A 23,969-nucleotide genomic window follows, 5' to 3' on the forward strand; every position below is an offset into this window, starting at 1 on the left:
CCATGAAGGTGCCACAAGAAGAGAAGGGCTTAAAAATAAAAGATGTGAATCCAAATTCAGAGGGAAGTGTTGCTTCTGACTGCCAGGATGTGCAGGTACTCTAGACCCTTCCCTGGCAATATAGCGCTTTTACTGCTCCGTGAATATCATCTTCAGTGCCACAGGGCAGTGTGGGGACCAAAGGTAGACAAGGCCTGGAGCCGTGTGTCAGCCTAGCACCAGCGGGCTGGCCGGCTTGTACAGGGGCCTGTCTCTGAGATGCCCTGGTGCACACCTGTCTGCTGAGAGGGTGAGAAAGATTCTCTCCTCTGCTTTCTTGTTTTTCTTTTTTCTTTCTTCTTTGTTTTCTCTTGTCTTCTTTCTCTTCTCTCCTCTCTTTTTTCCTCTCTTCCTTTTCATCCTTCTCTCCTCTCCTTTTTCTTCTCTTCTCTTCCTCTTCTCTCTTTTCTCTACATCTCTGTCTCTCCCTCTCTCACACATATACACGCATGCATTTTTTTTTTTTGCATTTAAAAATATCTCATGAAAACTGCTGGGATGTGTTTTCCAGCCTCTCCAGTATAGTAATTAAAAGAAATTTAAATTCCACAAAAAAGATTTAAACTTGAGAAAGCTAATGACTCCCATGACCCTCAGCTTTTGAGCTTCTCTAGAAAACACTCAAATAAATCAAAGCAGTTCATTCCAGTAATTAGTGAGCCTACCCCATAAAAGGGCCATTGTCACAAAGAAGTAGGGCCATCATGTTCTTGGCTGATGAGAATTATGACAAAGTAGTGAAGGGTTGGGAGAGAGAGGGAGAGTGGACAGATAGCTAGCCCCTGAGTCAGGATAAGCTGGGCTCCGATGGCACACAGGACCCAGCTGTGTGGCCCTGAAAAGTTACCGCGGCTTTCATTTCCCCAAGCACCTCTCTAAGACTGTAATTTGCAGGGACCAGTCTGCCTCTTTACAGGAAACATCTCCACCAGAAATTCTAAAACCAATGAAATTGCAAGTTAAGATCCAAAGTCTCCACCTCATGGGTAGGGAGCATAAACTCTGTGACCCTGGGCAAGTTAATTAACTTCTTTGTCCCCACGGCAACTCCCTCGACTCAACTGGAGAGCTGAAGAGCAGAGCAGCGTCTCCTTCCCAGGCATTGCCCACCCCAGTCAATGCCATCTTGGCCTCCATCCTGACCCCACCCCTACAAAACCAGGAAGAGTTCCTTCTCTCAGTCTGTTAGTCATTGACCCTCTTAGCTCTGTCGAGGAGAATGCCAAACATTTCAGGCTCCTATGTCTCCTTAGGTTAGGAAGCTAGCAGAAAAAGTGCTGTCTTGTAGCCTTGGGGTGGGAAAATAGTCTGTGCCCCCTTTCCCCACCATCAGCTTCCTCTGGATTACTGTCTCAGCCAGTCCAGTGGTACGGGCTCCATATTGTATGTGAGACGTGATGGTTATTCTCCCCTCGCGTCCTGCTTCAGTAGAAACTTTCCCTTCCCTTCAGTGTTCACAAATAAATTCATGTTGCTTCTGACAGCTTAAAATGCTCTCTCCTTATTAACCTGTAAATTTATACTCTCAAATGGCCTGGCAGGATTGCCTATGGAATGATTTACGTGGTGCTTGAGAATTTTTTTTTTCTGTCCAATAAGTAGTTTGAATAGTTATTCTATATTCATTATCAGATTATATTACTGCTATGAAAGTTGTTAAAGTTGTCACTTGCAGTGTTCCTAGAGAGTCAAAAATGATCATGTTAATGCTCATTAGTGTAGCTGCTATGAAATGAATAACTAGAAACTGAAGCCGTCTGTCTTGTCCTTTGCAGCATCCTAAAATCCATGGAATTCGCCCCCTCCGAAGGCGCTGGGACCCAGGTATGGAATCTAATTTCAGCTTTGGCCTCGTCATTCTGATCACCACTGTCGTCTCTCCATTTCTAGAACTGGTATTTAAAGACAGCGTCTTGAGGCGGGTAGGTGGTGCAGTGAATAGAGCACCCACCCTGGAATCAGGAAGACCTGAGTTCAAATCCGGCCTCAGACACTTAACCAAAAAAAAACCAACTAGCCATGTGACTTTGGGCAAGTCACTTAACCCCAACTGCCCTACCTTCCCTCCTCCAAGAAGCAAAATAATGATAATAATAATAATGACAGCGTTCCCCTAGCCTAAGACTCTTCTCTCTTTAGGGAAAATACTGGCTCTTAATTGATCACTAGTGCCATGGTCCAATTTGCAGCTTACTTGAACGTTTAGCCTTGTTAACACAAATTGCCTTTAATTAAGTAGAGGGGAAAAAAGAGAGAGAGACGTGTTATTAATGTTTTTTGAATTAGAAAGTTGCTCAGACTAAATTATTTTGCGATTTAACTAAAAACGTGGATGAAAAAAATTTAGGATTGAATGTCAGCAATTTTTTCTTAAAAATCAGGTTAATATTGATTTGCTGGGAATATCCATATTTAAAGAAATCTGAGCTTCCTTCCCTTTGAGTTGGGAAGGCAAAAGAACAGCATGCTGACGTTCATGCATTTTAATCTGACTACAGATGGAAAATCATCAAATGGATTCTTTCTCCTGGAATTCCAAAGGGAGCTGCCACCAGCATGGCGGGTCTGAAAGGATTGCTTAGAGTTTGACTTTCTGATGGCTTGTTGTGAGCTAAATGGCCAGTTGCTCAGCCATATTGAGTGTTCAGATGGCTTGAAGTTGAAGACAAACTTCAAGGATGTAATTAATTCTCTGGTAGTAAAAAGATAGTTCCGACCACCAGGGTTTCATTAAAACTAACATTTAAAAATAAGGACAAGAGCTTGTCGGAACACTCCCAATGAAAACTCTAGAACTCTCCTAAAGTTTGAGTTCATACAACACCAGATGGAGCATTAGAAGACCTGCCACTTGCTTACTTTGTAACTTTGGTCAAACTTCTGGTGGGGCCGGATAAACTCTTATCAACTAGTCGCTCAGTGAGCATTTATCACTAAGTGCCTGCCTTGGGTCAGGTCACTAAAGCTTCAAAACCCAAAGTGAAACAGTCACTGTCCTCAAGGAGTTTCCATTCCAAATCTATGCTTACATTATTAAGCTGGGAATCTGATTAGGAAGGTTTAAGTCCATAGCTGTCCAATCAAAAGAAGATCAGGATAAATCTCCCCACCCCAGCCTACCTGCAGCCTCCCATCACTGGATCAGACAGGATTTTCCTCTCCTTACCAAATCCCTTCTCGTTAGCCCCACGTGAACCTTTCCCCTGCTTCAGATGACATGATTGATCGTGGAAGTAAAGGCATGTTTTGACTTGGGTCTAGGATGCGTCCAAGCCGCTGGAGGTCTTACTGCTGGAGAAGAACCGCTCTCTGCAGTCCGAGAACGCCACCCTGCGAATTACCAATAGTGACCTGAGCGGTAGGTTCATGGGATCTCGATTCTGGCACTTGGTTAATTTTCCAGGGGATGCTAGGAAGAGGAAGGTGAAACGTGAGTCTGGGATAAAGCCTCAGAGAGATCGGTGGACTGCAAGGTCCTCGAGTCCTAGGGAGACGGTTTCCTCCTTCCTCCCTGTTGGTAGAATGGTTAAGAGGATGAACGAAGCAGAAGTTGTAGGTGCCGTAGGGTGCTGTAGAGGACGTCTCAAGGTGGTAGACCAAGGGGGAGACTTGAAGGATTCTTTCTCCACTAATCCTTTTCTAGCTCTGCTGCCGAGAGCAGAAAAATCGAGGTCGGCCTGTTTTCTTTGGTGTTCTGGTAGCCATGCCTCATCTCAGGGAAGGTTCTTTGCTTTGGTCAGCGTTTCTGGGTGGGGGGAGGCTGCCCCCACGCTTGGCCTCTTTTAACTCTTTGTGTAACTGGTTGGAGTCCTAGCTTTTCGGGACTGGCTGTGCTTCTGGTCTGGGAGTCGGGAAAACATTTCAAGGTGTCCGATGACGTTGCCTCCTTAAGAATGTGTGTGCCTTCACTCCGATAGACTTCTCACAGTGCCTCCTCCTCAAAGCCAGGTGTTTGAGAGAATCCATTGGTCCATAAATGTCAGTGCTCGCTGCTCCAGGTCAGGCAGGGTTCCTCGGGGAGTAGCTTGAAGGCTAGCGCTCCAATAATGGCCCTGCCGCGTGCGCCCTGTCGACTCTGTACTGTGTGTGGTACCGCGCTTCTCGTAACACTGAGAATTTCAGTTTCTGTAAAAAGGGGATTCTCCAGGCTGCAACGTACAAGAAAGGTGCAAACATGAAAATGCATGTTGCTTGTTTTGGGGGGCCTTGTTTGGCTGATTAAAATTTCAATTTACAAACCAACCAACCAACACACCTCATTGGCCCTTGTAAAAATCTGCACTACTTTCCCTTTTGCGGGGCAGACTTTGCATTTTGATCTTGGTTTTTCCCTTTTTAATCCCCCATAATGCATTATGTTTGACCTTCCTTGTAGGGTCAGCCAGGAGAAAAGGGAAAGACCAGCCTGAGAATCCGCGCCCTGGAGCTTTGCCGGCCTCCCCTCCTTCTCAGTTGCCCCGCAACCCAGGGGAGCAGGTTTCCAATACTAATGGTACCCACCAGTTCTCACCAGCGGGTTTAAGTCAAGACTTTTTCAGCTCATCCCTGGCGAGCCCCAGCCTCCCCCTGGCTTCTACGGGAAAATTTGCACTAAACTCTCTCCTCCAGCGACAGCTAATGCAGTCCTTCTACTCCAAGGCCATGCAGGAAGCCGGAAGCACAAGCATGATTTTTCCAACAGGTCAATACAGCACAAACTCCATCCCCTCCCAAAGTCCATTACAACAAAGCCCCGACGTAAACGGCCTGGCTCCGTCTCCCAGCCAGTCCGAAAGCGCCGGCAGCGTCTCCGAAGGCGAGGAGATGGACACAGCCGAGATTGCGCGCCAGGTGAAAGAACAGTTGATCAAGCACAATATTGGACAGCGGATATTTGGACATTATGTCCTGGGACTGTCGCAAGGGTCCGTGAGCGAGATCCTGGCCCGGCCAAAGCCGTGGAACAAGCTGACCGTGCGGGGCAAGGAGCCGTTCCACAAGATGAAGCAGTTCCTGTCGGACGAGCAGAACATCTTGGCTCTCCGCAGCATCCAGGGCCGACAAAGAGGTGAGAGCCCTTCCCTGTTGGGAGGCCACGTGGGGACTGTGGCGCCAGAACGTTACAGCTCTGCTCCCGCCAGCACTTAGCCTAGGCAGAGGAACCTCTCCTTCCCGGCTCGTGCACTAAGCAGCAGTAATCCTAGTAACAATAACAGTACCCATAACCACTCACATTCCCATAGTGCTTTCAGGCTGACAAAGCTTTTAACATCTCTTAACACCATCCTGGGAGTAAGGTCACGCAAGTGCCGTGACCGTCATTGGGCCAAGGAGGAAGTTGAAATCAGAAAAGTTGATATGAATCGCCCATGGTCAAGTGGGGCCTGAGGGTCAGAGCTAAGCTTTGTAACCCAGATCTCCTGATGTTCTGTCCACTACACTTCCCCTTACGTGTTACTGGTCTCACGGGCAAGACCGTGGAACTTGTTTAATGAGCAGAGGTCAGTTTGGACCCCGGCAGACAGCTAACTTGGGTCTACCTGAAGTCCAGTGAAAGACCATTGGCTTAGAAGAGTTCAGAGACAGCACTGAGCACGGAAGGAGAAGGTTCCCATCAAGAATTCTAGTCTCCAGCCCATCCTCGAAAGAGGGTAATCCCTAGCGTTAGCTATCTTATTATATCTCTGACCTTACAGTAGCCCTCAGTATTGGGACCCAAGGGCATTCATTTGACTCCCCAAGAAAAGGGCTTTTGTTAAGGCAGCCATGTCCCTAAGGAAGGTCATAGGGCCACAGATCTAGAGCTGAAAGGGGCTTGAGACATTCTAATGCAGCCCTTTGGTTTTCCAGATGAGGAAACAGGCCCAAAGAGAGCAAGTGACTTAACCAGAGCCACACAGGCACAGAGGGTCACAGATAGACTCACACATCTAGGGCCTTCTTGGTCCAACCTCCTCATTTTACAAATGAGGGAAACTGAGGCCCATAGAAAGGAACTGATTTTCCTTGCTTGGGTAAAAAGAAAACAATAATACAAGAGGTATGTCCAAATGTCGGACATTTGAGACATCACAAAACTTAGATTTTTAACAGAGTGGGAGGACTTTTCTACAGCCTCAGTTTGCAGCAAGTATATAGAGGGTTCATTTAAATTAAAAACCTCCAAATGACAAATGTGGTGTTGTGGGGTGCGGTGGAGAGGGGAGGGGGCGTGGTTTTTCTTTGGGAAGATTCTCTTTCTTTGTAAAAACCTCTTCATTTTATGACATATCTTCAGGCTTGTATTTATCAGATCTTTTTTGAAAACCTCTGTGGCCCTTCTCTCTCTCTGTGTTAGTGCGGTTTAGGACCTCTTCCCAGTGCCTGGCTCCCTCCAAAGCCCCCAAGCCTTTGAATCGTTCCACCCGGGGCAGCTTTCTCCGCCTTCATGTCGCAGCCCATGTTGTCGCCACCACCATCCCCTGATTGTTTTGTTCTTACCACACTTGTTTTTCAACAGAAAATCCAGGCCAGAACCTGAACAGACTATTTCAGGAAGTGCCGAAGCGGAGAAATGGGTCTGAAGGTATGTCGCCGGCAGGTGTTTGCGGTCCCTCACCTCGCAGCAACGTGCGCGCGTTAGTTAGCGGGGTCTTTTTGTTAAAACTGTGCAGTTTGATTCTGGCCTGGAATCTGATGGAAAAACAGAGCTAGTAAGTATAAAACAACACATGGGTTAGACCGCACCCTCCCCCCACTCTATCGTCACTGCCTACGGAGGTGGACGGCTAAAAAGACAGAGGCAGAGGGCCTGCAATTTCAAGGAGTCTCCCTTCCCAGCCCCCATCAGAACACACAGGGGACAGGGCTCCCTTTATCCTCTGAGCGGGTGAAACAAGACATCACGTGCACAAAAGAAGCATTTGTGTCACTGATTCCTCATGCTTTTATCTAAAGAAATATCATTCAAGCATGGATTAAACGTTTACTGTGTACCTGGCCCTGTGCTAAGTGCCGGGGTTACAAAAGTGAAACTGTCCTCAACTGGAGGAGCTTACACTCTATAGAGGGGGACAGTCAGGCAGGAAGCATTTATTAAGCACCCACTGTGTACCCAGCACCTGTGCTAGGCTAAGGAAACAAAAGCAAAAGTTAAACAGCCTCTACCCCCAAGGGACCTACATTCAGTAGAAGGCTACAATCAGTTAATCAAGTAGCATTTATTAAGCAGCTATAGTGACTGTGTACCTGGCACTTGTGCTAGGTGCTGAGGACAAAAATGAAATAGTCCCTGTGTATGGACACACACGTATGGATGTATACATATATAAAATCATCAGGCATTTATTAAGCACCTACTGTGTGCCGAGCCTTGCATTAGGTGCTAGAGATACAAAGGTATGTAATAATTTGGAAAAATCCCAGGTATTTGGGTGTTCTTCCTCAATCCTGGTCACCATGCTCTTTGGAGCTACCTTTTACAGAGGCATTTACCTCTCTGGACACCTGCAGCTTAATTGGGGGTCCAGTAGGGGCAGCATTGGCTTCTAGAGGGAGCTGATCTCAGAGTCTTGAAGGCCTGAGTTGGCGGTTTTGCCTCGGATGCATGCCAGCCAGGTGACCTTAGACATTCCAGTGCCCCCAGTAAGAGAGGATATGACCCAGATTGTTTCCGTCTCTGAGCTGTGTGTTCACGAATGCTTTCCACCACATCACTATAATCTAGCGGACTCTGCATTCTTCTCTCTGGGAATCAGTTCCCTTTCCTTACTTTAAAAAAAAAAAATTAGAAAGTAAAATCCTCCCATTGCTAGGGAAGCATGTTGACAGATCTTGAAACTTTCTTTTTTTTTTTTTTTGGAGGGCAATTGGGGTTAAGTAACTTGCCCAAGGTTACACGGCTAGTTTTTTTGTGTGGATGTTAAGTGTCTGAGGCCGGAACCGAGCTCAGGTCCTCCTGACTCCGGGCCGGTACTTTTACTCACTGCACCACCTAGCCACCCTTAGATCTTGAAACTTTAAAACTAAATCTCTTGACTCTTTATCTTATACAACCTGAAGACTAAAACTAACCGGGATTAACTCTGCTCTCTGCTAAAAATGTTTTCTATTTTAGATTCCAGCCTTGAATAAATGTACAGTGTCTGAATTTGATTGCAAACCAAATCAGTTGGGGTAGTTGTTTTTAAATGGTTTTAATGAGAATATCTTACCTTTTGCTGCTTAAAAAAAATCGTGAATTGACAAATTTCTTTTGCCCTCCGACAAAATCTAGCAAAGCCCTCCCAGGCTGGATCCCCCTGACCTGGGGGCTTGTCTGGCATGAGTCAATGCAAAATTCCCCTCTCCTTGTCAAAATGCTACTTGCTGTAGAATAAATAACGCAGGAATGATTTCCTGCAAAGTGTCACAATCCCTGGTATGATCCTCTCCTGTCTGGCCATCACAAAGGCCTTCCTGGCACCAGTGTCAGCTTCAGGTGCTGTTTGTCAAAATGACCTCCCTGCTCGCCATGGGCTTGGATTTAGAATGGGTACTTCACATCCTCCATTTTTTTCCCCTTAGGTAACATCACAACTCGGATCCGAACCACTGAAACTGGCTCTGACGAAGCCATCAAGTCAATTCTGGAGCAAGCCAAAAGGGAGCTACAAGTGCAGAAAACAGGTATGGAAGGACAGGCAGCCAACCAGATGGACGGCTTTCCTCTGTGCTACCACACGTCATTCAAGCAGGCCTCATGGGCTTGCTGGTCACAAATGCTGAGTCTGCTGTAACAGCCCTTGACCTGGGGCTTCAGATTGGGGGAGGGGGGGCGGTTTGGGTGCACTGGGGGTGCTGGTTAGTATGCATTTTGCCAAGGCTAATGGCCAGTTTTTTCCCCAACTCTTCTGTGACTTTTGAGCCAAAGCCCAAGTGTAACCTACAGCCTTCTTGTTGAGCAGGAGACTTTATGGAATAATTATTTGCACACTGAGCAGTTTATTCACTTAAAACTTTTTCATAGGCTTATTTTAAAGATACTTTAAACTTTCTTGCGGTTCAAAATGGGCTTCCTTTCGCATAGCACCTGCCCTGGTTATCTTGGGCCTGCCTGCAGTGATGTCATTTTCCACTCCCCACACTGTCTGGGCTCCTTCACTGATCCTCCTTCCCCACTTTAGGAACCAGCACTGAATGACTGATTATTTTGAATTTATGCTTCTCTCAGTCACAACATGGACATGTTATGTGGAGGTGCTGCTGGGAAATGAACACTAACCTTGTGGCAAAATGGTGCTGCCAGACTAATGCATTTAATATCTGCTCAGTATCATTTCATTTTGAAAAGGCTTATGATTAGATATCTGACTTGGAAACCCAACAGGACCTCATTCTTTTAGATGTGGGCCTCTTCACCTCTTCTTGTGTGCTCGTGAAGCTTGTGGGGCCCTTCTCAGGGTCATTCTTCCTAAACACATAAAATCGCATATATAGATTACAAAGGAAAGCCATTATGTTGAAATACAATTAGCCACATATTTTTAAAAACAAGTTCACAGGCCCCAGGTTCAGAAGTCCTGCTTTAGATAAATCAGAAGGAAAAGAATGCATTTTAGTTTTTCTCATATTGAGTTTTGATAATACTTTGATGGACTAGGCTGCAAATTAATGTAAAATGTTTTGGCATTGAAGAGAAAACCAGGGCTTGGACTGTGTCTGTTAGAAGTCAGCTTTACTAGTCTAGGGTTTCTTCTTCCCAGTGAGTTCTGGGTGTCTCTTCACATCTGTGAGCCTTGGTTTCCTCATCTGTCATGTGATGGCCTTTGCCTCTGCTCCAGGGTTCCCTTTCGATTGTCCGTTGAGGACTTCATCTTATCCTAAAAGCCCTTGTGCCGCCATCCCCGCTATGTTTTCCAACCCTAATCTTCAAGCACGTGTCATATGACCAGGTCATTTTGTCACAGCTGGCTTCGGTGCTGAGCCATCTAGCACTGGCCAAGCCCATAGCATCATTCCCCTAGTGTGAGCTGCAAAACTCCCACCACTGAGGAAAGAGATACTCTTTTTCCTTGATCCTTTGCCCAGAAGGGGAAGAGAGTTTATTAGGCTGGTCATGACCCATTGGCCACACTGCTCCTGGGGCAAAAAAGCCTTAGTGTAACATCTTGGGATTAACTCTCCCTAAAGAAGGCTACCTGAAAATTAGGGTCATGCACAGAATTGTATTTGACTTCACTTTACAGATGAGGAAACAAGATGAGAGTTTAATTGACTGAAGTCAGCAATTCTTAAGTCCCTGCTCTGTCCCAAGCATGGTGCTAGAGCTCAGGGGCTGATGATATAAATAAAACGTTGCTGCCCAAGGTCACATATCTGGGCAGAGCCAGGCCTAGAACCCCGATGGTCTAGCAATTCCCAGGTTAACTCCCTTTTCCATAGTAACAAGTGGTTGACCTTCTTCTGTGCTCTCCTGATGAATTAGGAGCTTTCTAAAAAGTGACACAAAGTTGCCAGTGGATGCTACTGGCTTCGCTTCAGAATTTAATAAAAAATTTATGCCTCCTGGCAGGCTCCATAGGCTCTGGCACAACTGAAAAGAAGCTAGGCCAGCCACTGAGTGCTGGGGAGCATTCTCCCCCTTTCCAGCCCGCACGGTCTTATAGAACCTCACCATGTGCTGAGCTCCAGGGGATAAAGACAAAATGAAACAGCTCCCGCTCTCCAGGAGCTTACCATTCTCCCAGGTCCAGTGGTGTGCACCTATTTACATGTGTACAAAGCAGATAGAGCATCCAAGGACAGAATGCCACCCAACAACAGACACAGGGTCTTAGGCCCTCCAGTCCAGGTCATGCAGGGAGTCAGTATCAGAGGCCGGATTTGAACCTAGATCATCCTACCCCAGAGGAAGTCATACCACTGTTTTTAGCACCATGAGAACAAGGGTTTCATTGGCTGAATTTTATAAGGTTGTGAAAAGAGAGAGTCCCCATGAATGACTCAGTTTGGGGGTGGGGCCCACTGTGGTTCCACACGGGCTGAGCTGGAAGGTGCGATCACTGTCTCTCGTTCTCTGTCCCACACAGCGGAACCAGCCCAGCCCTCCTCAGCCTCAAGCGGTGGTAACTCAGACGACGCCATCCGATCCATCCTGCAGCAAGCTCGCCGAGAAATGGAGGCCCAGCAAGCAGCCCTTGACCCCGCCTTAAAGCCAACGCCCTTGTCTCAAGCTGATGTCTCCATCTTATCCCCCAAAATAATCACCGCCTCGCCAATGTCCTCAGTGTCCAGTTATTCTCCTTTGGCCATTTCCCTGAAGAAACACTCTTCAGTAGCAGATTCTAGTATCTCTGCTTTGCAGAACCTCTCAGGTCTCAAGAAGGAGTCCCAGGAGGCCCCTGTGTTAGAGCTTCATGGGGTAACAGATGCTGCACAAGGTGTGCTCAGGCACGTTAAGAATGAGCTGGGCCGGGGCGGCGTCTGGAAGGACCATTGGTGGAACACTGTCCAGCACGAAAGGAGAAGCACAGCTCCTCCTGAGGAGATAAAGGTCGAGGAAACCAGCAGTGGGAAGGAGAAGCCCAGCAGCAGTAACCAGCCCCGGCCGGACCGCAGCCAACTCCAAGGACCCTCTTCTTCTGAGTACTGGAAAGAGTGGCCAAGCGCAGAGTCGCCCTACTCCCAGAGCTCGGAGCTGAGCTTGACGGGAGCCAGTCGCAGCGAAACGCCCCAAAACAGCCCTCTTCCTTCTTCCCCTATCGTGCCCATGTCAAAGCCATCCAAGCCCTCCGTCCCCCCACTGACACCAGAGCAGTACGAGATTTACATGTACCAGGAAGTGGACACGATAGAGCTGACACGCCAGGTCAAAGAGAAGCTGGCCAAGAACGGCATCTGCCAGAGAATCTTCGGGGAGAAGGTAAAGGATTTACTCTTTCCTACTCAATATTTGTTTGCCTGGGTTTTTATCTCGATTGAAGGACTTAAGAGGAATCTTTTATGAGAAAAAAATTATCATCATCTATTGAAATGAAGTACACAATGCCAGAACTGTGCTGAAGAAAATGCTATTGTCCTTTTGTGAATCAGACAGTTCTTCAGGGTCGGCGTTAGAGATCTCAGAGATCGTTGTAAAGGAGTCTAGATATTCAAGGTCTAGGAAAGTAGGAAAAAGATAATACCAAAATATACCTATTTTGACTAAATTCCTTTTAACCCATGATCTGTCCCTTTGCTGTAAATGTAACCCCATGACAATACAGTCAAAACTGAATTCTTTCTTAGCCCCAAAGAAGAGGTATGAGCAGGTACCTCCCTGTTTCTTTGCAGAGGTTGGGGATTATGAGGACATTTGTATCCATGGGAACATTTCATGTAATATTAGATTTGTGGATATGTTGATTGGTCTGCTGAATTGTTTTTTGTTTACTTTTTTGCTAGTCTTTTGTAATTATAAGGGGTATCTGGAAAGGGGAGGGGAGCATACATTGGGAAATCAGTCAGCACGGGAATTGGGAAATAGAGGTGGCAAGCATCAGAAATGCAGGTAAGGCAAAGTCAAAAGATAGGAATAAAAAAAATATTTTAAAAATAAAATATGCCCTACATTCCCAGAAAAGGAGGGTGGGATGTCCAGGCTAGGAAGGAGTTTTTCTGCCTATCGTAACTTTCATGTCGTGATTCTGGATAAATAGGAAAGTAGAATATGATGAATAAAGCCAAAAGAATTCCTCTTTCTCTTTTGGAAATAGCTTTAAGTAAAATGAAGCGACGGACAATCCCATCGGCGCCTCAGAGACCCTCTAGTCCAAGAGCCACTTAGGGCTCCAGGAGCTGAGTCCTGACCTCGTGCCCAGGGTCACACAGCTGAGGCTCAGACCCAGGTCATAGGCTTGTAGATTTAGAGCTGGAAGGGACCCTAGAAGCACAGCTGCCCATGTCACTGAGGCACAGTGGCTAAGTGACTTGCCCAGGGTGACATAGCCAGCAGGTGTCTGGGACTAGGTTTAATCTCAGACCTCCCTGACTCCAGGCCCGACACTCTCACCACTTCTCTGCCCAGCTGCCCTCTCCTCTCAGCCCATCATGTTACAGGCCATGCGGGGATGGCAGGGATAGGCCCCCTCCCTGATGCGGACACCTCCAAGGATGTTTTGGGTAGGTCGGCCGGGCTTTTTAGTTTGCCATTGGGAGAACAGCTTAAGGAGACTCAGGTCCACACTGGCTCTCCTGCCTCTATCTCAGAGAAGACTTCCAAATGCTGTCCTCAGATGCATTTCCACTCGCCCACCCCCACCCCTTGGGAGAGTATTTGGGTATGTGTGTGTGGGTGTTTATACCTATACATATGTATGACCATATGTCAAAACAAGCACATTTTACACATCCTGGAGACTTTTAATCATCATTGTGAAGATTTGTCTCCATTTGTAGATTAGCTCTTGAAAATGCTTCCCCTTGTGCTGGCGAGGTGGCGCAGTGAGTAGAGCACCGGCCCTGGAGTCAGGAGAACCTGAGTTCAAATCTGGCCTCAGACAGTTAACACTTACTAGCCCTGTGACCTTGGGCAAGTCACTTAACCTCAATTGCTTTGCCCTCCCCCCTCCAGCTCCCTAGCTCACTTCTGGGCCCATCAGTGACCCCAACGCTCAGTGCGTGAGCAGCAAACACAAACCCATGGCATTGATTCTTTTATTCAAGAGGCAGCATGAGCCAATGTAGTGGAAGGGGAGCAGACCAGTCAGAAAGCCCTGGGTTCAAGTCCCGTCTCAGAGTCCCTCTGGCCACATGACCCTAGGGAAGTACCAAGGCAACTCTTTCCTGGTCCAGAGCTGCAGGGCTGTGTCCACCTGCATAGGACTGTTCAGACCAGCACCACAGAACTCACAGTGGTTCTGATCCCACACCAGGGAGATGGTCTGCTAGCAGTCACATCCTCACGTGCCCAGTGGACACGAGTTGCCCCTGCTATGATTGGGTCTCCAGCATCATGGCATTGTAGCTGGCCTGCCCAGCATCCCCGTGGGCTCCAACATCAGGCACACAGGTGTTTTCACTGTTACATTGGCATCAGAAAAAGCTAAGAGTCCCCTGCCATCCTCTCTGACCACTCCCTTCCCTTGCCCAGCCTGAGCTCCAGAAATGCCCATCTTGGGGGCTCGTTATCATTCTTGGCACCTCCCCTGGTCCCCACACGCCTGCTCCCCAAGTGATCCTAGAGGCTAGGGTCATTCAGCACTGGGAGGGACCCCAGAAGCCCGTGAGGCGCCCCTTCCTTTTACATATGGGGAAACTGAGGACCACGGAGCTTAAGCCCAGGGCACAGCCATGGGAGTGCAGGCCCTTTGACTCCCAGGGAGGTCATGTCATCATGGATGATGAGCAGCGTCCCTAACCCTGCGCTGACTCCATGTTTTCTGGTTGTCACTCAAGGTTTTGGGCCTCTCACAGGGCAGCGTCAGTGACATGCTGTCAAGGCCGAAGCCGTGGAGTAAACTGACCCAGAAGGGCCGGGAACCGTTCATTCGGATGCAGCTGTGGCTCAACGGGGAGCTGGGCCAGTGCGTCCTGCCTGTGCAAGGGCAGCCATCAGGACAAGGTGATTAAGGTTCTGCCACTCCAGTATGGGGGCGGGGGGGAGCGGGAGCAGGAAGGGGGGGGGGGGGGAGCGGGAGCAGGAAGAATCCACTGACTGTGCCTGGCTCTGGCACCAGCGGGTAGGCGGGGCCCACCTTGCTTTCACAACCTGTTGCTGTGGGGCCACCTTGAGTTTCATGAAAGGAAGGCTTATGCCCTGCTAAACCTGCAAGCAGCAAATGAGTTACCAATTAAGAAATTGCTGTTTATGCATAAATATAGTGTGAAAATCAAGGAACTGAGATAGAGAATTAGAAAAATGCAGAAGGCGCATCAGTGTCGGGTTGTCCCGGGAGCGGGCTGTGGCATGGGGGAGGAGGCGCGCTCGGGCTCTGTCCCCTCAGGGGATGGTCTGCATGCGTGGTGTCGTGTGTGACCCCCGCGGCCCCTGACAGAGCTGATGGGGGGCTCCACCCCGTGCAAGGCCAGACTCCCAGCCTTGGCTCAGCTCTGGCTCTTGGGATCCGGGGCGAGATGAACCGGGACCTTCCGGCCTCTTCTCGTGTAACTCTTCTTCCCTCCTTTTGTCCCCTTTTCTGCTCTAGTCCTCCACCCTGTGACGTCACTGCAGGACCCCCTCCAGCAGGGCTGTGTGAGCTCAGGTAACTCATTGGCTGCTTTCCCTTGGCTTGGATGGGAAATGTGCCTTTGCTGCTGATGGGGTTTCTCTGCCTTCTGGTCTGCCCAGCAAGGCTTTCTTTGGGTGGGGAGAGCTCAGAGGTGAAACCAGAAGGTTCTATTTTGGGCTGCGTTATTAGCAAGCCAAATTCCTCATGATCCTCCCCTTTCTTGCCTCTTTCCCTCCCTTTCTTCCTTTCCTTTTTCTTTCTCTTTTTCTCTTTCCCTTTCTTTTTTATTCTTTCTCCTTTTTCTTCCTCTCTCCCTCCTTCCCTTCACTTCTTTCCTTCTTCCCCTCCTCCTTTCCCTTTCTCTTTTTTCTCTGAATTTCTTCTTCCTTTCTCTCTCCTTCTCTTTTTCCTTCCTCCCTCCCTCCCTTTCTTCCTTTTCTTTTTCCCTTTCTCTTTTGTTCTCTCTCCCTTTTCCACTCCTTCCCTTCCTTTTCTTCCCTTTCTTTTTCTTCCTTCCTTTCTTCCCTTTCTCTTTTTTCCCTGTCTTTCTCCCTTTTTCTTTCCTTTTTTCTTCTTTCCTTCCTTCTTTTTTACTATGGGAGCGGCAAGAGGGCAGAAAAGTAGACACATACACTCATAGATCTGTTAGTCCCAGAGCACTCACCCCTTTGGTGAAACGCAGAGATCACTTCTCAGAATACTGTTTTTAAATGTATGAAATGAAATATGCAGGATTACAAAGGAAATTATACCAATTATATTGAGTATATTTAACAGCATTTAAAAAGAACCAAGTTGGCAGCCCTCAGATGAAGGCTTCTTGCTGAGGGAGAGCTTGTGCCCAGGTGCCTGGGTGCCTGGCTGGTGCTTGGTCCTCCATGTGGACTTTCCAGTTGGGGCTGGGCTGGCTGGGGTCCCCAAGCCCTCAGGTGATTTTCTTTCCTCTGTTTCATTTTCTCAACACTCTCTTTCTCTGAACTCATATTTACACTGCAGATTCTTTCACCCCAATTTTGAGAATGCTGAGTATTCTGAATTCTTCCTGGTTTAGTTATTTTTCTAAATATGTTGATCAATGAGCTGCCCCATCCACTGATTCATTGGGATCGTGAGCAGAGTTTAGCAAGGAACGTAGGTCTGGCAGCTTGCTGGAAGGTTTGGAAGAAGGGGGGGGGAGCATGTGCCATTCGGGGAACAGCTGGGGCTCCTGCTGAGAGCTCCCAGCCCACGCACAGATGCAGCCAGGAGGCCTCGGTCACAGTGTGTGTGTGTGTGTATGTGTGTGTGTGTGTGTGTGCATGCTTTTCACATGCCTGTTGAGTCTAAGCCAGAGTCTGGAAGGGTTAGGGATGGCAGCCTTAGGTAAGCTGCATCTCTGGCTGTTTGGGGTTTGTAGCTTTCCCTTTGAAGAGGGACCTACTCTGTCCCCTATTGGATTAATTTCTGGGGTGGGCAGTTTCATTAGGAATCGAAGGAGGAACCACCAAGCTCCAGACTTGATTCAGAATCAATTCAGGGCCAACAAGCAAGCCAGCTTCTACAGATGCTTGCACAAGAAGGCAGATTTCCATGTTGTTCTGGCTCAAAAGTTTGCATCCAGAAGCTTTTTGGTTCCCTGATTTCAGGGTCGGGCCTGTTGTTAGGATGGGCTGGGCTCGACCATGGCAAGGTGCAGTCTTGAAAATTCAGAGCCCCCTTCCTGGATGGAGTGGCCACCTGTCTGCAGTTCTGGGCGTGTTCTCCCCGATGGAGCCTCCTCTCAGGGTAGCATGCATGCCAAATCCCTGCGGAATGTGTTTACCCTTTGGATTATAGCGTGTAATGGCTGCGGTGCTGCAGCATTGGTCCAACACAGGCAGTCACATTTCTAACCTGAAAACGAGCTAGGCTCCAAAGAGGAATGTAAATAATAACATTTGTTTAAAGGAAAGTCATTTAAAACATGTAGGGAGGCACTGGTGAGAGAAGAGGAACCGAATAAGATTTGGCTTCGTTATCTGTCACTCACACTATAATTTCCTGGTGGGGTTGTTTTTCTTTCCTTCTATTTTTTAGAAAAGGTGGCAGGAAGACTTTGCCCCCTGGTCATCCAAGGGAGAGGCAAGATGGGCCCTAAGCTGCTTGTCTACCTAGCCTTGGCGGCCTGCTGGAAGTTCTTTCTGTAGCCTGGGGGGCTTTATTTAGATAATTAAAGCATGCTGAGGCTGGAACTAGGAAGGACCTTGGAGTACATCAAGTCTAACCCCCTCCTTTTGCAGATGAGGAAACTGAGGCCCAGAGAAGTCAGGACACTTGCCCAGGGCTATGCAGGAATAAATCTCTGAGGCTTGATTTGGGCTTGAGGTTTTCTGACTCAAGAAGCTCCATTCCACTGCCTTTTCTGATATGCTTGGAGGGGGGGGGAAATTAAAGCCCTGACTTAAGAAACTATTGGGATAGGGAGTGGAAGCCAAGTCTAGAGTGCCCTCCTTGACCCAGCACAAGACCTTCTCCCTCTGAGTGCCCTGGGCTCCAGGAGGCTACCAGCCCTCCATGGCTAATATGTAACCCATCTAGCCACTGGGAGATATTTGACCTGGCTCAGCCTCTGAGGACAGCTGACCCCCACTCACCATAACAGGACCACATGCCTAGAAAGGCACAATGTCCAGCCTGGGCTCATTTTCCCTAAGGACAGGCATCCCCACACTGTGGTCTCCAGTGTGGACAAGAAAGGGGCTAGTCTGGACAGTTGTCAGAACCCAGGCCTCAGAAAGGATCGTTGGGTCTCTTGCACAGACGTGGATTTTTCACCCAATGCCAAAGCCCCTCGGAAGTGGTTTAATGCCCACATAGCAGAAATGGCATTTTGCCTAATTAGATTGGCCGTGCTTTGTTGCCATGGTGATGAGGCTCCACTTAGCCTCGGTGCAAATAGGAAATCACCTTGGCTTTTCCAAGACGAGCTCCTGTCTTCACCCACCTCCATTGGTCAGCCCTTTCAGATGGTTCGTTTGTTGAAGGTTTAAGTGACTTGCCTGATATTACAGGACGAGGAAGGAGACAGAGATGTTGTCAAGGTGGCAGCCTGGCCAACTCCTGTGGGCAAGGCACTCTGCCTCTGCTTGCCCCAGCTGCCTCATCTGTAAAATGGGGATAACAGCAGCACTCATCCAGCAGGGTTGTTGTAAGCATCAGATGAAGGAGTATTGTAAAAGCCCTAAGCTTGATGCCTGACACAGAATTTGCTTGTTCCCTCCCCAGGACATTTCCTGGTAATCTACAGCAGGAAGGTTTGGGGTTTGTTGGTTGTTTTTATTTTTTCATTCAGTTCTCTATTCTGTCAGGAGACCATGTTGTTCTGCCTCATGTGTTTGGTGGGGGCTTTTGGGCCCCAGAGTGGAGGTGGGGGCTCGGTTTGTACCCAGGCTAGTCTTGTGAGATAATGTGGAAAACCTGGTTGGGAGATGCATCTGCAGGTGTTCCTGGGGGGCTGTCTGAGCGCCCTTTGTTTGTCTTCCGTTCTGGGTCTCATCCATCATTCCTAACCTCATGCTGCTTAGCAATAGGAATGCCCAAGGGAACAGAAGAAAGCATTTATAAAAAGATGAAAGGGGGTGGGAGTGGGAATTAAGGTCGGGCTTTAAAATCAAAGTCTAGCCTGGAAGAATTGCTCTATCGGTTTGTAAGAAAGAAAACCTAAGGATCTGTTTAGAGCTCCTCAAAACAAGGGGTGAACATTTTTCCCTTCCTCATTCCTTAAAACCCATTTCCTATTCACAGGACCAGGGGCTGATTAATCTCTCTCCTCTCTAGGGAAAGAAAGAAGCAGAAGACTGTTAGTCGTTCCATGACAGAGGAATGGTAGAGAATGATTTCCAAACACACTGACTCTGTAACTTTTTAATATCAGAGCATTTCACGAGTGTAGCTAACAAGCCGTTACTGTACCATCTTAGGGACCATATGCAAATGCATTTGTGCAAACTGTGCCTGTGAAATGATGTCCCATTCATTCCCCTTGGATTAGTCATAAGATGCCTGTGTTTTCTTGATGCTTCCATCAGGAGCCGCCCGTTCCGGGGTGCTCCCCACGAGCAGCCTTCCCAGCCTGGAGAATCAGCTGGGCCCCCATGCATTTGTTCTCAATCAGTAGACTTTCAATTGGCCCTTTGAGAAGACAGCTGCTGTAATCTCTCTCCAGCATGTGTGGTCTCCTGTGCCATTTCTCTGACATTTTGACTGTGGGAGTGTGTTCTGTGACCTTATAAAGTCAAGAACGAGCTTCTCATGTCCAGAGCACCTTACTTTGGGCCTTAGAAGGCATCCCGAAGTCTGTGCTCAGTCTCTCTGTGGGCCATCTCTTTGATTATTGTGGCCAAGATTTGGTTGGAAAAGCCTCATCTCAGGAGACTTCTTCTTGGATTGTGCCCTTTGAGCAATACAACCAAGATCTTGATTATGAGGACCACTACTCCCCCCCAAAAAAGGGCCATTTGGGTTCAATTTGCTGTTGGATTGTATATCCAAGATACTTCACAAAGTTAGTCTTGACCAAGTCAAACTGGGAATTCCATGGGATGGCCTGGATTTGTTTTTGTTTTTCTTTAAATATTTTATCAAGCAGAACAGAGGAAGTAACTTCAGAACCGGACTGTGGATCGCCAGTTCTTGCGAAATGAAATCATTAGACTCTCGACTTTGAAGAGCTAATTTTCTTAAGAGTAGACATGGGGTTTGGGCCTGAGCTATTAGTTTCACCTTGGCCTTTTGGATGCTGGAGAGGAACATAAATAAGTTCATAGCCATTCCATTCCTTTTTCCTTAAATGCCGCCTGTGTTTTAAAGTTTATATACTTTTGTCATTGAAATAGTTGTCATAAAATGGAAACTCTGAACTCAGAGATTAAAAGCAATCACTGCATTAGTGGAAGGAAGGAGTCTCATTGGGGATCGTCTGACTTGAGAATGTTCTGCACTCATTGGAGTAGGGGCTGTGAGTGAGGAAGCCTGGATTCAGGTTCTTGGGGTAGCGGTGTGTCCCTGAGCCTCAGCCAACCAGCCCGCAAGTCATACAGTGCCCCCCCCGCCCCGTGCCAGGCACAGTGCTGGGTACCAAAGCTACAGAGACAAAGAAGCGATCTCATCTCAAAAGGAGCTTCCTTCCTACTGATTCTCCTGGGTGGAAACTGGACTTTACTACCTTTCAGGACTAGGGAAATTCACCTTGATCGAACTTAAAGTTAATTTTCGATGGTTAGTCTCTTTCTGCTCTGGGTCTGTGAACCTGTAAATGATGTGAGAGCCTAAGGGCTTTAAGGGTCCCTGCCATTGACTAGCTCAGTGGGTAGGGAAGATCTCAGGGTTTATTTTAGATCCCAAGCCTTAGACTGAGAAACTCATTTTAAACAAACACACTGACTCCCTGCAAACAGCAGCAGTCTAGGAATGAGTCCTTCTGGGTGGCAGAGACACTGGAGTGGTTTGCCATTTCCTTCTCCAGCTTATTTGACAGATGAGGAAACTGAGGCAAACCGGATGAAGTGATTTGTCCAGAGTCACACAGCTAGTAAGTGTCTGAGGTTGGATTTGAAGTCTTAAAGATGAGTCTTCCTGACTCCAGCTGGCACGCTGTGCACTATGGCACTGCCTAGTTTGCACAATAGTAGGTATTTAATATTCACCAGCCAATTAATTGATTGACCCTGGAAATTTCTCAGTGTTCCAAGCAACTCTCTGGTACAGGGTGCTTCCTCATTGGGAAATCCCTAAACCAGTGAAATCACCTGTCTGGTCTTTTAAAAATGGAGGAATGCAGGGCACTGTACTGAGTCACCAGCTACACTTCCATTCTGTTAGGGGAGCCGTTGGAGAGACGGCCCTCGGCTTCCCACCAGGCTCTTTGAGGGGCAGTAAGCTTTCCTGAGAAACCCCGAGATGAGCTGTTCCCCGGCCAGGCCCACCCAGTCAGCTTTGTGTTCATGGCAGACAATGGCTCCATGACCCCGTGCTAATCACTTCTCTCTGGACCCTGATTTCTGTCTCTGTAGAATGAAGGGACTGGGTTTGATGCCCTCTGAATCTGTGATCCTGTGTTCCAGGGTCATTTTGGCTGAACCCCCATTTTACAGAACTGAAGGACAGGGACAGGAACTGGACCTTTGGTTTCAGGGATTAAAGGGAACTCCCAGATAAGAGAACTCCCTCTGCTCGGGCAGGGCATTGCCTCCTTTGCAGCTCAGTGTCCTAGAGAGCAGCTCTGGGCACATAAGAAAAGATTTCATTTTCAGAATCTCACAATGTGCAGCTTTTCAAGAATTCATCCCTTTCATAAATAAAACAGCTCCTGGCTACGTTAACTCATGTTTGGAAACCACTTGAAAATGGTTCCCAGAGAGCCATCCTGGCTGTTCACTTTGGAAAACTGGGCAATCTGGTCTTTCGACAGTTACCCCGCGAGCTGAAAAGCCCCCAGAAGGAGGGCTAATAGGAAGCCTTCCGTCTCCTCTCCTTCTGTAGCATGGGGGCGGCAGGCACAGAGCCCAGCCTCCCCTCACACCTGCAGAGGCATCTCTGGAGGCGGGCAGCCCTTTGAACGTGACACAGAACTTGGCGATGTGCTTGGGTTTTTTCTCTCAAGCAACAAAAATTTGACAAAAAATAAAATAAAACCCAAAGCCAAGCAGGCTCCCCAAATCTCGCTGCACATATCTTGATGCATAACCTCCAAAACCTTGCCTTCTGAAGAGCTGTTCTGCTCGCTGATCCAGCCCACAAGAAGTCTGTGTGCCCAGGATTCAATTCTTCACTGTACAGACCAAAATAGCCCTCCGAAGGAATAGATAAATATAGTTGCTTACAGTAAAAGGCTTATTTTAGCATCTAGCTAAGTGATGGCTTCACGTTTTAATTGGTCAGTGGCTGAGGGCCAGTTCTAAGTGCTCATGTTAGGTGGGCTCCCTCCCATGCCCCTGGTCTTGTGGGAGGCAGCTGCCCCTCTGTTCTCTGGGTGATTGCCGACGGAGAAGTGCCATGAACCTGGGGGAACGTTTGTGCAGCTTCCTGTTGTCCTTTAGGTTGACATGGCAACCTGAGTGTAGGGAGGGCCAGGGGATTCAGCAGAGAGACTGGAGAGCCAGGGCCATCATCGTAATAGAAGAGGAAATGGCTTCTGGTCCAGGATTTGTCGGCTTTTAGATGCGGTGCTGGAAGGGTCATCGAGGCCCAGGGAGAGGAGGAGGGACCTCAGGTGTCATTGAGTCTAAACCCCTTGTTTTTCAGATGTGGAATCAGGCCCAGAGAGGTTAAGGGTCTCAGACCTGTTCACGCAGCTAGTAAGTAACTAGGAGGGGGAAAAGCTTTGAATCCAGGACCCGTCTCTTCCCAGGTACCATAAGACCTTCACTACTCATGTCTCACAGAAGTACAGAATTTGAGAGTCAGCGGGGAGCTTAGAAGGTACTTCACCAACCCCTGTGGGTTCTATCTCTGCCCTCCAGGCTGACCCCGAAAGGCCTCCTGACCCTTCTCTTCCCCTGACGCTTCATCTCGGTCCTTCTGTTGAGGCCCTTCAGTCCCCACATACCCCTCCTTTAACCAGGCCTGTGACCTGCTCCAAGAAAGGAACTCCCAGAGCAGAAAAAGTCTCCACAGGTGGAATGAGCCCCTTCTCTAAGTGATCAGCCCAGGCCACGTTCCCAGTAGACAGCAGATGGCCTGGCCCCCAGGCTGAGGCTTGAAGGACATGCAGTCCTCTCTGAGGCTGGCTCCCCATTGGGATGGCAGACCTTAGCTCACTGCCCCTCTCTGATGCTGAAAGGCCACTGGGTGCCTGGAAGTGGGGCATGCAGGGAGGTGAGACCCCCAGGGCTCATTCCTGGGCTTCCTGTTTGAGGGAGGAGGGGCTCCCCTGGGCATAGCCAAAGGGCCTGGAGCTGTCCCCAGGGATCTGTATTCAAAGCCCACTTTCCCCAGAGGCAGAAAGCAGGAACAAGGGGGTCCTGTACATTTTTTTTAGCTTCTGACTTCTGGCATGACTTAGAAGTTTCTAAAAGCGCCCCCAGAATTCTTCTTACAGGGTCTGGTTATGGTGGAAAAAACATGCGTTTGTGAGTCAGGGAGCTTCTCACCACCCATGTTGCCTTGAGCAAGCTCTCACCAACCACAGTTTCCCCATCCATCAAATGAAGGGGTTGGAGGAAAGGACCTCCAGGGTCCCTCTAAGCTCTTAATTTTTGGTGGTTCTGTGACCTCATAGGATCACAGGCTTGCGGATTAATCACTAGATGGTCATCAGAAACAGGCCAAAAGAGGCTGGGTAGCTTAGAACCCAAGGATACACAGGATTTGAACCTGGGTCCTTTCCCTTCTTTTACATCATCCTGTGTCCCCTTTGCCCCCACCTTCTGTCAGTTCCTAAATTAAAGTTCTGGAGAGTCGACTCCAGACACGACCTCAGGAAGGAGCTTGCCTAGCTGGGCCCCTTCAGGGCTGCTACGTCCCATGACACCCCAGCTGGGAGAGTGGGGGGGGGGGGTATCTCATGTACTTGACAGTGGAATGAAGGGATGCTAGGGGCCTGCATGCAGCCCCGCCTGCCTCTGGTGACTGCCCCAGGGTCATGCTTGTTGAGGACCTTCCAGAGTGCCTGAGCAGTGTCCCCGCCTCCCAGCCAGACAGAGGAGAATCAGCCCCCCCACATTTCAGCTGGTCCCTAAAGCCCTCGTCCAGCCGCTGCCCATCCTCACCGCGAATGAGTACCCGTCTGTGAAGAAAGATCCCAAACTGCTTTTATAAAGTAAATGC

The 23,969-nt window shown here is 48.4% G+C and overlaps 1 protein-coding gene across 1 annotated transcript in view; it reads left to right on the forward strand.

Annotated features, from left to right (window-relative positions):
• The window catches only part of CUX1 (cut like homeobox 1), a 301,593-nt gene that overhangs the window by 238,894 nt on the left and 38,730 nt on the right, over positions 1 to 23,969 (forward strand). The window contains exons 14-21 of the mRNA XM_069089141.1: positions 1,815 to 1,863; positions 3,301 to 3,397; positions 4,415 to 5,086; positions 6,518 to 6,583; positions 8,563 to 8,664; positions 11,067 to 11,899; positions 14,413 to 14,578; positions 15,162 to 15,218. Of these exons, the coding sequence (XP_068945242.1) occupies positions 1,815 to 1,863; positions 3,301 to 3,397; positions 4,415 to 5,086; positions 6,518 to 6,583; positions 8,563 to 8,664; positions 11,067 to 11,899; positions 14,413 to 14,578; positions 15,162 to 15,218 (2,042 nt within the window). The remainder of the gene's footprint in view (positions 1 to 1,814; positions 1,864 to 3,300; positions 3,398 to 4,414; positions 5,087 to 6,517; positions 6,584 to 8,562; positions 8,665 to 11,066; positions 11,900 to 14,412; positions 14,579 to 15,161; positions 15,219 to 23,969) is intronic.

This window comes from Petaurus breviceps, unplaced genomic scaffold (genome assembly GCF_028583685.1).
Source record: "Petaurus breviceps papuanus isolate PSGF00001 unplaced genomic scaffold, PetGlider_PUasm1.0 186, whole genome shotgun sequence".
NCBI classification, from domain to species: Eukaryota; Metazoa; Chordata; class Mammalia; order Diprotodontia; family Petauridae; genus Petaurus; species Petaurus breviceps.